Below are 13880 nucleotides of genomic sequence, written 5' to 3' on the forward strand. Positions count from 1 at the left end.
ATTGACTGTATGTGGTTTGTAGGGATTTACTGTGAACCCGTACAAAACATGACAAGTCTCCTAGCTCTCCAAAAGAGAAAAGGAAATCTTCTGAGTTTTCCAGCTATTGCAAAGTTTTCAAAAGAAGGAATGGAGCTCAGTGGGCGTGCTGATGATTTATAGTTGACAATAGTTTAGATATTACATAAAACTGCAAACTATATCTCGGGGGTTATTGCTGCTAAATGTGAATGTCACTCAAAACCTTAAATGACCAGGTGAAGCAGGGCAGGAAAGTATCCTTGCCATGTCAAGAATGTGGGGACACAAAGCAAAAAATATTTATTTGGCTTATTATTGTTTTCTATTTTCCTTTTCCTTTTCTTTTCACTCTCTCTCTCTTACCCTGCTGTGAGGGTTGCATGAGGATCCCAACATGACTCCCCTTCATCCAGAGGGACAGTACCTTGAGCAGCCAGGTGTGCAGAAGAAGTGTGTAGGCAGCTTCTGTGTAATTGTCACAGTCCAGGTGCAGATCGCGGAGTTTGTACAGGTATCTGTTTGGAGTAAAATACGCTGAGTTACCATACAGCGAAAAGGGAGGCATCTGGTAGGGCCTGGGAGGATCCAGGTAAAATAACCAGGCTCCTCTCTAGGGCAGAAAGGAGTCGTCGTCTGCCCGGGATAGTCAGCCATCCTCTGTGCTGTTTGCCGGACACTTAGTGCACTTCAGGTACTAAGCTAAGTGTTTCAGATGCCTTCAAGAATTTAATGCTCATGACAACCCAGTGAGATGGGTCCATTAGGGATCTTCATTTTCAGATGATAAAACTATGGCCTGGAGATGTTAGGTGCCACCCTGGCCAGTATTCAACTTGACACTGAATGGTCTTGCCAATGCAATATGACAAGTAAGAGAAATAAAGGAAGGAGAGATAACTTATCAGAAGTTATGTGCTAATAAATGGAAGAGCTGGGACACAGCCCCCACCTTAATCATTGGGTAAGCACAGGAGTATGAACAAGCCACAGCAACTGGGAGGGAAGCTCCTACCCTCTCTTCAGGGTTCTCTGGGTATAAAGTAAGCGCATTTTCTGATAATAAAAGGGAGTGGATCATGAGTTACAGAACAGAAATTCACATGGAAGCCTTCAGGTGTCTGTAGGAAGAATCAGCTATTGGACCACAATCACATCTTTTTACACAATGACATCTCAGTTACAAACCCTGAGATGACAATATAGTTGAGGAGCATTGAGGACAGGAACAGGAATAAAAAGGGGACTTCTGGGAAATTCTTAGACAGTTGATCCACGATGGGTATTAAGCAGCAGTGAATTCACGCTTCTGTGCTTTAGGTAACTCATCTGAAAAATGGGACAACACACCCACAGAACCTCCCTAAAAAGTTACTGGGTGTACAGAAGGCACACATAAAAGGCTCCTAGGTGACAGGTAGCTTTGTGGCAAAGAAACGCGAGTGTGCACTGATGTGATTAGCCCGTAGCCAGCACTAAACAGTGACAGCTGCTATCTATTAGCACTGTGGCCTAAGCCCGTGGTTCTCAACCTTCCTAATGGCCATGTTGTTTCAAATGGAACAAAGGAGTCACGACCCACTGGCTGAGAACCACTGACCTAAGTTCTTCTACAGAACACCCCCTCAAGCCTGCCCCATGGTGAGAAACCAAATCCAGAGGCAACAAACACCTGCTTTGGTGACTTGCACGTCATTGGAAACATGGACTTAGACCCAACTCTCAGAAATTTGATGAAGGGAAATCCTCTGTTCTGACCCACTGTCTCAGCCTGGGGAAGACAGGGCTCCGCAGGCCCCTGCACTCGGCACACATCTTAATGCCCAGGCTTAGGCTTCTGTGAGAAGAAAGGCTTCCTGCATGGAACTCGCCAAAGAATAAGTAACATCCAGTGTCCTTGGATGCATCAGACAGGCCAGTGGGCCAGACGCATCTGCCTGAACTCTGCGTAGGGCCTGCCGAAGGTGCTGAGGGGTAGAAAGGTCCCCTGGCAGCGATCTGACAGTGAATATGCTAGGATGCCCCAATAACCCTTTGCTCATTCTCTTATTCGTTCAGCAAAGTCATCCTCAGCATCCAGGATGGACCAGGCATTAGAGATCAAGGGTGACAAAAGCAGACACTGTTCTTAGAGTTGGGGATTTAGAATCTAAGGGAAGAGACAGACATGAATCAAATAATCAAATACGTAACTGCAACAAAACAGCTGAGATAAATGTTGTGATGGGGCCGCCTGTGGGACAGAGAGAGCAGGACACACCCAGGAGCGGAGAGGAGGGCCTTCTAGAAAGCGTCCCACAGTGTGACAAGTGAGATGGGATCGGAAGGGGGTGATGGGGAAGGATTCCAGGCAGGAAGATTGGTGTTCATTGATTCAGTTATTATCACGTATTTTATTGGCTCATCCTTCCACCAATGCTTTTAAGAAAACTGAGATCTAGGTTGAACAGATAGAGCCAGAACTAGGTGGAAGCATATTTAAGCCCAGCTGTTTCTGCCGCCACAGGCCTGGCCTTTCCACTCTCCTCTCCACTAATGTCTTACTGATGAGGGTGAACAGTGAAGAGTCTGGAGATTAGAAACATCTGTGTGTCCGGGGTTTGCTCCTGCCGTGTTCCCTCCCGCCATCCTTTGTTTCTTAGACCTTAGACGGCTGGCTCCGAGACACTTGGGCAGAGAGGCCCAGAACGAGCTGCCCTGCTCTTTTCATCTCCTTCATTGGCCAAGGTTCCCTCTATTCTCTCTTGTTAACTCAAGGATCTAGTGATCACCCTAATGAGCTCAACCAGAGACACCAAGCTCAGATACTTCCAGATGTCACGCTTGTGCGATGTGGATGGGGTGAGGTACAATGGGGAACAGAGATGATGTTGTGATTACCGGGCTCCAGCCGTGTCTAAAAGGGCTGCCACCATTCAGCTGGGGTGGCGATTGTCAGAACAGGATGAGGGCCCCTCGGGTTGTCACACATCTGAGTTGTTCAGGAGAAGGAAATTTTGACTTCTTTTTTAATGTAAAAATCTCTAGATTTCTAAATGTTGGCAACCAGTTAAAAACATGTTTTAAAATACTCTGCCTGCCAAACAGAACAGATTTTCAGGCTCTACCCTGTTTGCAGTCTGGTTTAGACAAATATGGTTTTCCTAGATTACTACAGGCCTCAAATTCCAAAGCTTGCGGAGGTCTGGGATTCGCCATCTGTGTTTCTAAAATAAGAAGGAGAGAAACGAGGTTGGAGGGAGAAAACCATGTGCTGGGCATGTTCCTTATAGTATCTCATTTAATCCTCAAAACAGTAGGTAGGACAGAGCCATTCTGTAGATTGTAAAACCTCACTCAGCAAGATGGACTAACGCATCCAGGGCCACAGAGTAAACTAGAAGACCCCGGGTCCTTTACCCCAAAGCTCTGTGCTGCTGAAATCAGGTCACACCTAACCATGTTACAAATATCCAAAGCTGAGGACAACCTATGGGATTATTTATTTAGCTCCTGTTGCTGGAGTAATGCTAAACTCAGGGCCTAAAAATACCTATAGTAATAACAGAGCGAGTTTGCTAAGAAGGGCGATCGGTGGGATCACGCCTATGGTTCATCCTATAAGGGTACATGTGAATCTCTCTAAATGTAGAATATAAATGTCTTAACACAATAACTAAGAAAAAGACATGAAGGCCATGTTAACCAGTTGGATGAAAGTATTTCAAATTGTATACAGAAACAGTACACTGTACCCCATGATAGTATTAATGTACACTGCTGTGATTTGATAACAAAAAAAAAATAACAGAGCGAGTTTAGACTCGAAGTCCTGGCCCTTCAGCAATACGCACCCCCATGCCCTCTCCTTAACCTTTTGCCTAATTCTACCGCCGGGGCTCTAGCCTCATAAAGAGGTGTGAAAAGGTATACGGCCAAGAGTTTTGTTTTTGCGCTATTTATTGTAGAAAAGTGAGCTGGAAACAACCTAAATGTTCAGCCATTTAGGATTGGCTGTGTAAATCATGGTACATTCTGAAAAACCAATTTTACAGTTTCATTACAAATGATGTTGACAGGGAATTCTTGTCAAGTAAATAGAAGAGAAGAACAAATTATGAGTAATATCATTCCAGTTTTGCAAAAATATGCATACAGAGAATTCAATATATATAAATATGAACGGGTCATATTTGTATGGAATATGAGAATTTATTTCATTTTTGTGTTGCTGTCTATATCTTACAAGATTTTTTGCTTTGGCAATATGTATGTATTTTTTTGTAATGACTAAAAAGAAAAATAATAAAAAAGAAACTTTGCAGGAAAAAACATCACGTTCTGAGAATATTTGGCAAAGGAATTCTTTGCTCCAGGCTAATGTCCCCAAAACTCTTCAAGATATAGTAAAATAAATGTCTATTACATGCCTACAAAGAAGCAGACATCTTGCTTGAAGATGGTATTTTTTTCCCTTCAAAACTGTGCTAGCCCCCAAATAAAGGTATAGATCTATACAACAGAACAGAGAACTTAGAGATGAACCCAGTCATGGGTATCTGGACTTTGATAAACCAAACAAAAGAATGCACTGAGGAAAAGAATCCTTTTTTGTTTTCTTAAAGGAACTAATCTAGTCTCAACAGAGAATTCACTCACTACCCCACGAACTATGCCAAACCATTCACAAGAATCCCTTTTTAATAAATGGTACTGGGAAAACTGGTTAGACATATGTAGAAGACTGAAATTGGACCCGCATCTCTCACCACTGTTAACAACTGACTTTCATTGAATAAAAGATTTAAATTTAAGACATAAAACAATAAAAACTTCTAGAGAAAGCGTGGGGAAAATGCTTTACAAAATTGGCATGGGAAAACATATTATGAAGAAGACCCTCTTGGCAATTGCAGCAACATGAAAAATAAATAAATAGGACATGATCAAGCTAAAAAGCTTCTGCATAGCTAAGGGTACCACAACTAAAGCACACAGACAGCCTTTGGAATGGCTGTTTGTATGCTATGAATCTGACGAAGGTCTGATAACTAGAATCTACAGAGAACTCATATAATCAATAAGAAAAGACCAAACAATCCCCTTTAGAAATGCCCTTTAGAACAATCCCTTTCAGAAACTATTCTGAGGATGACAGACAAATGGCCAACAAACATACAAAAAAAAAAAAATGCCCATTGTTCCTAATCATCAGAAAAATGCAAATCAAAACCACTCTAAGACATCACCTAATTCTAGTGAGAATAGCCCACATCCCAAAGTCCCCAAACTGAAGATGCTGGCAAGGTTGTGGAAAGAAGGGAACACTTTGGCACTCTTGGTGGGATTGTAAACAAATACCAGCTCTATGGAAAGAAGTACGGAGAATCCCCAAAGTACTAAAAGTAGACCTTCCATTTGATCTTGCAATCCCATTACTAAGTACCCAGAAGGAAAAAAGAAATCATTTTACCATAAGGAAATTTGCACGGGAACATTTGTTGCAGCTTGATTCACATTTGCTAAGATGTGGAAGCCACCCAAGTGGCCATCAAGCCATGAATGAATTAATAAACTGTGGTATATGTACACCATGGAGTACTATTCAGACGTAAGGAAAGATGGAGAGACTCTACAACTCCTGGCTGGAGTTGATTCCTCTTAGTAAAGTACACAAGAATGGAAAAACAAGTATCCAATGTACTCAATACTAAGAGGAAACCAATATATAAACAACTACACACCCCACAAAAGAAAAACACAAGTATATTCTAGAGAAGGGTAGGGGAGAAGAGGGAACGGGGAGGGAGGCTGATTGGTGGGTGCTCACCCAGTGTGCACATACGTGAGGGTATTCAGCACTCCCTCTGGGTGAAGGGCTGAAGAACAACTTGAACTTTACCTTAGAAATGAAAACACTGTAACCTAAACATTTGTACCCGCATATTGATCTGCAATTAAAAAAAATAACAAAACTGTGCTAGCCATTGGTCTTGCTACATGTTTGAGCTAGGGCTTCAAATGCCAGTCCTTCAACAGATGCAAATACAATCTACTGGCGCAACCCACAAGGTAACTATTCTCGAGGAAAATATAATCTGTGGATAGAGCAAGACAGCATGGCAGGGGGGAGAACTCCGTGTTGTTCCATGGGGCCAACTGTAGGAAATGGAAGAAGCTGAGTCCGGGGGAATTGACAAGAATCAAAATACAGAGGGTCTGAGTGTCAAGGAGAAAAGTTTACATTTTATCTTGAAGGTAGCAGGGAGCCATTGATTGATACTGAGCAGGGGAGCCAGACGGCAGATCTGGATTTTAGAAAATGAAAATCTTACCTTATGTACATCTCCTCCCTGTTGTTATCTTTGTAGAAATTCTAGGTAGGGGAGGAAAAACAGTGATGAGTGTTTTTCTTTGCAGAGCCACATAGGTCAGGGATATAGTAATGAAGACGAGAAGAAGGTTGCTATTGTATTGACTCTCTGGACACACTGAGATGGGAGCAAGAAATTCGCGTTCCTGGATGCAACAAACAGCTTAATTGGGAGATTCTGTTTTGGAAGTCACATCCCTGACCTAAGCTTAGACTACAAAGGGACTGAGTGTCATAGCCATCACGTATCCGGAGGTGCAGTTTGGTGACTTACAGCATTAAGAGGTGGGTTGCCAAGATTGGAGCAGTTTAGTTTAACAAAGTCCACTTTGAAAGGCAGCCCAGTTTTATGTTTAGAAGCTCAGGCCTTGTCAATTTAAGGATCTGAGTTAGAAAACAAGTAATAGCATCCCAGTAATAGTAATAGATGATAATGCCCTGTAGTGCAGAACTGTCAGGAGTGGTAACAAAATTCCACAGCCAAAACATCTAAACTTGGCAGTAGGAGGAAGCCAGGTCCGTATTCCAACTCAGGGGCCATTAGACTAGTAGTTATCCTGGGTTTCACCACCAGAGATCCCAATCCTGTGGCATTTTAATTTCATTTCATTTTCATTTTTATTTTTTTGAGACAGGGTTTTGCTCTGTTACTTAGGCTGGAGTGCAATGGGGTCATCATAGTTCAATGCAGCCTCAAACTCCTGGGCTCAAGTGAGCTTCCTTCCTCAGTCACCTGAGTAGCTGAGACTATAGACATGTGCCACCACGCCTAGCTAATTTTTTTTTTAATGTTCATTTTTTGTATGTTGCCCAGGCTGGTGCCAAACTTTTGGCCTCAAGCAATCCTCCCACCTCAGCCTCCTCCAATGTTTAGATGATACCATGAACTACTGCCCCTGTGGCATTTTTTTAAACAAGTCCTTACAGATTCTGAACCAGGAGGTGTTGATCTAATCCATTAGCCACACCAGGAGCAAATCCTAGTTTAATCCCCTGTACCCATGTGCACTTGAGGCCCAGAGCAGAGGTGACATGTTCCGGGGCATGCAGTCCAGGGGTGGCAAATCATATTTGACATCACCTCTCCTAACAGCACACTCCCTCCCTATGCCCTCCTGCCCTCCTCCCTGAGTCACACACAGAAAACTGTGGGGTCTGCCTTCTTAGAGGAGTGTCTGTCCCAAGCTTCCTCCCTGATCCTAGTCTGGCTGTTAAAGGTCAATGTCTTCAACCAACTCTCATCTCTTCATAGAGAAAGGCTGCTAAACTCCTGGAATATCCCTCTTTTTAATTGGGCCCAGTGGAGTAATTAGCAATGAATTCCCTCCCTCTATAATCAGGACTTAGATTAGAAGATCAATAGCAATATCTGAGCTGTTAAACGGAGTCCACTTTGGGTAAGGACAGGCCGCATGACAGAACTACAGGACAGGGTTTGTATTTCTGGAGCCTTCGTAATGGCAGGGGGGTTGATGTGATGAGTGCCACCTGGTCTTTTGGTCAATCTGAATCTTTTAAACCATTTTAAGGTGGACTGAGGTAAGGGTATGAAGCACCGTGGCTGCTGCCACCTGTCTCCTGACCAAATCATGGAGCACGAGAGAGGCTGTCTGGGAGCTGGCAGGGGAGAGCATGGAGAGCTTGGGTTTGGGATTAGCTGCTCTGGCTACCCTGGTCCATGGTGATGGTAACCCTAGTTATTGATGTTACTCCATTCTGTAAGAAGGGGACTAACATACTGAGCATTTAGCCACGGGCCAGAACTACACAGTCTCATGAAATATGAGCTATTATTCTCTCCACGTAATAGATGAGCAAACCAATTCAGAGCCATTTCCTTGCCATGTCCAGCCTATTAATCATAAAGGTAGGATGGAAAGCCAGGAGATATGTGACTCTGAAGCTCAAACCCTGAAGCAGCTTTACTGCCGTCTTCCTTCTATGCGATGGGTTCAGTGCTACCAGGAAGACTCATCAGTCCCATTTCATATATAAGAAAACTGAGGCATAGAAGGCAAAGTGACTGGCCTCGAGACACCAAATTAGCAGATGGTAAAGCAGGGATTCCATCTCACGTTTGTCAGATTTCCAAAGCCCTCAGCACTGCTTTCCTCTCCAGAGCGACAGTGAGACCCAAAGCTAAGCCCACCCCCAGAGTCTCCAGCAGGGAGGCCCCGCGGCCCCACACACCAGCAGGTTCACGGTGCAGCTCATGCGGTTGTCTTTGCTCTCATCGGTCATCACGCCCCGGTAATCCAGCAGCTTTTCCAGGAGGCCTTTGACCAGGTTCACGAAGTTCTCCACAGACTTGGCAATGGTCGGGTGCTCCCCAGCACACTCCATCAGGCTGCGGGCAGACAGGAGGGCAGTGAGCTCAGGGCAGGAGGGGAGAACTGTGTGGGGAGGGAGGGAACGCACAGTCCCCAGTCTCACGCTGGCTCATTTTGTTCATTTATACATGGATTTACCATATAGTGTAGCAAGTGTTTTTTTCTTTCCCTAACATCAGAATGGATAGGCTATCATGTGGGGGAAATGTTCACTTTAATGCACTCACATTCAAAGTAAATGGGCACAACTTTTCCGGGAAGCAATTTTCACAATATCTATCAAAATTTTAAAAGCACCTATCCTGTGACTGGGTAACTCTACAGAACCCTACAGATTTTGATCTACAGAATTATTCCCAGAAGGATGTATTCATAACACTTATAAATTGTGTCTAATAGTTAAAGAGATGGAACCATTTGAAATGTCCATCAACTGGGAAATGATTAAATAAATTAAGATGTAGTCACCAAAAGTAATTCTATGGAGCCATTAAAAATTATTAGAGAGATCAATATATCTTGGCGTGAGAAGTTCTACAAAATGTAGAGCTAAGTGAGAAAAGTCAGTCTCAGAAGAATCCTTACCATGTCTCAGGTATTGTTCTTAAAATCTTACAAATGTTAACTCATTTCTTTTGTAGATGGTGGAACTAAGGGCATGAGAGGTCAACTAACTTGTCCAAGGTCACACAGTTGATAAGTGTCAATAGTCTGGCTCTACCACCTGGGTCTTGGCCACCCAACACTGCACCTGTGTGCAAGCGCACGCCAGCCTCCTGTGGCTGAGGGTTTGTGTGGTCAGGAGGGACAAGCCGCACACTTAGCAGGGGTACAAGGCTCTCGGTGGGGGAAACTTGAGTAGCTGAGACTATAGACATGTGCCACCACGCCCAGCTAATTTTTTTTTAATGTTCATTTTTTGTAAAGGTAGGGTCTTGCTATGTTGCCCAGGCTGGTACCAAACTTTTGGCCTCAAGCAATTCTCCTACCTCAGCCTCCCCAAATGTTTGGATGATACCATGAACTACTTCCATTTAAGTAGATAGACGTGTTTTTTTTTTTTTAAGTTAAATTTGGTATAAATTAACATTCTAAACTGTAAAAACAAGAAATAGATGTGACATTCTTTAAGCATCCTTTAGCGGCTAGGCACTGTGCTAGGCATTATATAGTGAGAAGAAAGACACCAGTACAAAAAGAATCATGCCAACTGTCAGGCGGACCACAGGCTAGGCAGAGAGACAGATGGATTACAATTTTGAGTAATGACTCCTTCTCGTTAATTACTTATTCTGTTGCCAGACACTGTACTAATCACTTTTCTGAAGAAATCTTCATGGGAATCTTGATAAGTAGGAGTTGTTCTTCCCATTTTATGGATGAGGACATCAAGGCCGAGAACCGTGAAAGGATATTCCCATTATTACTTTGGTTGTAAGTGTTAAGTGGTAACGCTGGAAATCAAGGCAATTATCATTCTATTTGAACCAGATAGGCCACATGAAAAGCATTATGCATAGGTAAGTCCCAAGAGCTCTTGGAAAGGGTAAAGGTGAGAAAAGCAAGGACTTCAGAGGGCCGTTTCCTCCCAGAAGCCAAGACAGTCTGCAAGGAGGCGACGTCTCAAACTGTGGCTGTGAGAAGACAAATCCATCTTTGCCCTGGGAGAACCACCTGTCCCTGGCTCTCAATGAAGGATGCAAATGGCCCTGTGATTTAGACCTGTCTGGCTCACTCACAGCTGTGCCTGCCTCCTTCTGGGACAGTCCCTTCCAGCACCACGTCCCACCCTAATGACAATGCAATGACGCTTCTTCCCAGAGTTCAGGATGTGATTTTTCTCAAAGCCTCCCAGGACAACAGACATCCCAGGACCCGAGCTTGGCCAGACCAGTGGTTCTCAGCTCTGGCCACAAGTTAGAATCACCCGAGAAGCTTTCACAAAGCCCAATGCTTACCCTAGGTCAATAACTTGGGAATTTGGGAGGGTTAGATCCAGGCAGTAGTGTTTTATTTTTTACATTCTGCAGGAGATTCTGCAGCAAATATTAAGAACTACTGGTTTTGTCCAGTGTTCTGCAAATTTCCATGTGCATGGGAATCACCCAGTCACTGTGTTAGTACATTCTGATTCATCATGTCTGGGCTGAGGCCTGAGATTTTGCCTTGCTAACAAGCTCCCAGGTGATATCAGTGTTGCTGGGCCATTGACCACACTACCAATAACTAGGGATTAGAAGATAAGGTCTTGGCTTTCTTACTTTGTCTATTCTTTACACTTGAGGCAAGAAAGCTCCTCATGCCATCTAGGAATGGTGAGCTGAATGGGAAGGTTGGTTTGAAATCACCCATCCATTCACCATCCAGCGATACAGTCAACATGTGCTGATCTAGAAACTAGGGATTCAAAGATTAACACAATGACCTCCAGGAGATCACTGTCTAGCCAGCAGAAACAGAGATAAAAATTAATGATACCACAATCCACTGAGGACGTCCTGTGTTCCAGACCCTATGCTAAGCCTGTTTAATTGATTAAAACTTCTTAAAGTAGGCATTATTACAATCTCCAGTTTATAGACAAGAACCAGGGGGCTGGGTTCTAATGTTGGTCCGTTCAAGGTCACACAGCTATCCCTCTCCTTTGAATCCCACAGTGGTGGATAAATGACAACGGAAAGGTGTGGGAATCATGAGCAGATGAAGGAAGTTCCTCACCCTGTGGACGGAGGATGGCAGACACTCGCCACTCTCTGCTCCTGCCTTGGGAGGACTAGAGGCAGCTCCCACGTCCCTGGAATTGACTCAAGTTCAGCATGGGAAGGCTTCAGAGGGCAGATTCGGCCCTCAGCCTGTGTCACTGCTGATGGCACTAGCCTTTCACTCATTCTTTTTAGGGAGCACCTCTTACATGACAGGTCCTCTTACAGGTAGGTACTGAACTGGTTTGGGTGGGACCTGGGCCCCAGGACATGGGTCTTGGCTAGGTCCTTTGCCACTTCTAGAAATACTCCTGGGGGGCAGGGGTGTGTTTCATTACTGCATTCTACCTGAGACTCGCTCTTTGAGACATATGTGGGACTGAGAGTGGGCTCCAAGGAGGGCTCAGGGCAGGGAGAACTGGGGCTTTGTGTAAGGTAGCATAGCATGTGCACTGCACAAGGGCACCTGAGGACTGAAAGTCATCCCCACTCATGAAATCATGCCCTAAGCCCTGCTCCCTGATGCAAAGCTGCAGCTGCCCCAGGGAGGGAAGCTCTGTTCTCGTCACAAAGGCACCATCTAATTACAAGCCGCATCCCCACAGGACTGTATTCACCCAGAGGGGCCCTGTGCATGCACAGAAACCCTAATAAGGAGCCTAGAGGAAGGGCTGGAGGAGCTGAGTGACTAGCCTGGAGGAGAGAAGATGGTAGGCTCAGGGCTTGAAACAACTGCATTGCTATCCACTCAGAAAATAATACGAATATCCCTAATTCGAAAATGTGAAATTCAAATGGCCTCAAAATTCAAATATTTTCGAGCACTAACATGATACTCAAAGGAAATCATCATTAAAACATTGTGGATTTTGGATTTTCTGGTTATGGAGGCTCAGCTGGTAGGTATAATGCAAATATTTCAAAATCAGATAGAATATGAAACCCTAAACACTTCTGGTCCTAAGCATTTCGGATGAGGGATATTCAACTTGTATAAATGTTCTAACAGCTAATGTTTCTGGACTACCTTCTCAGTATCAGAAACTGTGCAAAATATTTAACGTGATTTTTCTTATTGAATCTCAACCAAAAATGTAAGGCCAGATAATATTTTTTATCCCCAGTTAGCAGAGAAGAAAACTGAGGATCAGAAAACTCAAAAGGAGAAGCAAGAAATGGGCCTCTTAGACCTTTTCATGGGGCCTTGACTCCTGGGTTGAGAGTGGCTAGCTTTGTGCAAAATTCCTTCACACCAGTATTGTAGAAGAAAAACAAAGAGCTGTCTTTAATTTTGCCGACCTCTAAGGACTCCCGTTATCAATAATCACTCAGGAAGGATTGGAAAATCCTGCTGATTGTCTGAAGACGGCTGCCGAGCAGCAGAGCCCCATCCGCTTATAAAAATGGAAATTGCCAGCACCGTACATGGTTTCACTTCTGGTCAATATTTAGATTTTCCTGTTCAGAACTTTAAGATAAACAATGACTCAGCCAAAATGGCATTTTTCTTTTTTTCTCTTGGACAATCAGTCTGAATATCCACCCCAAGGGCAGGCAGTGGGTTTCTCCTCCAAGTCAAACAGCATTTGCTCTCTGGGTGTCTAGTGAAGGCCATACACAGTGACAGGAGGGGCCAGGGGCCAGCTGAGATGGCACTGCCTAGAGCTGCTGCTGCCAGGGCTCCGATTGGCTGGACAGGGTGGGGAAGGTCAGCAAGGGGGTCAGAGCAAGGCCTAAGTTTGCTTTTGTTATTAACGTTAAAAATATTTCAAAATGGTCTGGGGAAGGATTGCAAAACCAGAGTTAGAGTTATATCAGAGAATCATAGGATCAGAGAATATACAGTTGGGGGCAAATTTGGGATGACTGGGCCACATCCTGAAGCCTTGAGAGAAGGCCTTATGGGCAGTTACCAATCTGCCAAAGACAGAGACTGGGAGTCGGGCCGAGGGACTGACGTGAATCTATTATATTAAGCATTTGCCTGCTGTGTGCCAGATGCTTTATAATCATTCAGTCTTCAGAATAACCACAGGAGTTCCTTATTCCCATTTTAGAAATAGGGCTACTGAGGCCAGAGATGGTATGCGACTGCCCAAAGTCGTGCTGCTGCTCCGTGGTGAGGCCAGGATTAAAACCCAATGTATTTCTCCAGAGATTTATAAATGGGCAACACACACACGGGACAATGCGCAGCATCGTAGAAATGTGATTCAAAGACACAATCTTTTCGCACCCACTTGGGTGGCTATAATCAATAAGACAGAGATTAACAACTGTTGACAAGAATGTGGAGAAATCGGAATCCTCATACATTGCCACTGAGAAGGTACACGGTGTTGCCACTATGGAAAATCGATTACAGATTAGTAATAGTCTGCAGATTTCTTAAAAGGTTATAGAGGAACCCTAGGACCTAGCAATGCCACTCTTCTGTTTTGAGAGAACCGTAAGCACATCTCCACCTGAAAACTTATC

General features: G+C 44.1%; 1 protein-coding gene across 1 annotated transcript in view; it reads right to left on the reverse strand.

Annotated features, from left to right (window-relative positions):
* Positions 1–13880, reverse strand: part of DOCK2 (dedicator of cytokinesis 2) — a 430752-nt gene that overhangs the window by 41450 nt on the left and 375422 nt on the right. Inside the window, exons 35-37 of the mRNA XM_023515279.1 lie at positions 8561–8717; positions 6333–6373; positions 446–536 (exon numbers count right to left, since the gene is read on the reverse strand). Coding sequence (XP_023371047.1) covers positions 446–536; positions 6333–6373; positions 8561–8717 — 289 coding nt within the window. The remainder of the gene's footprint in view (positions 1–445; positions 537–6332; positions 6374–8560; positions 8718–13880) is intronic.

This window comes from Otolemur garnettii, unplaced genomic scaffold, assembly GCF_000181295.1.
Source record: "Otolemur garnettii isolate 467f Iridium unplaced genomic scaffold, OtoGar3 scaffold00003, whole genome shotgun sequence".
Classification (NCBI taxonomy): Eukaryota; Metazoa; Chordata; class Mammalia; order Primates; family Galagidae; genus Otolemur; species Otolemur garnettii.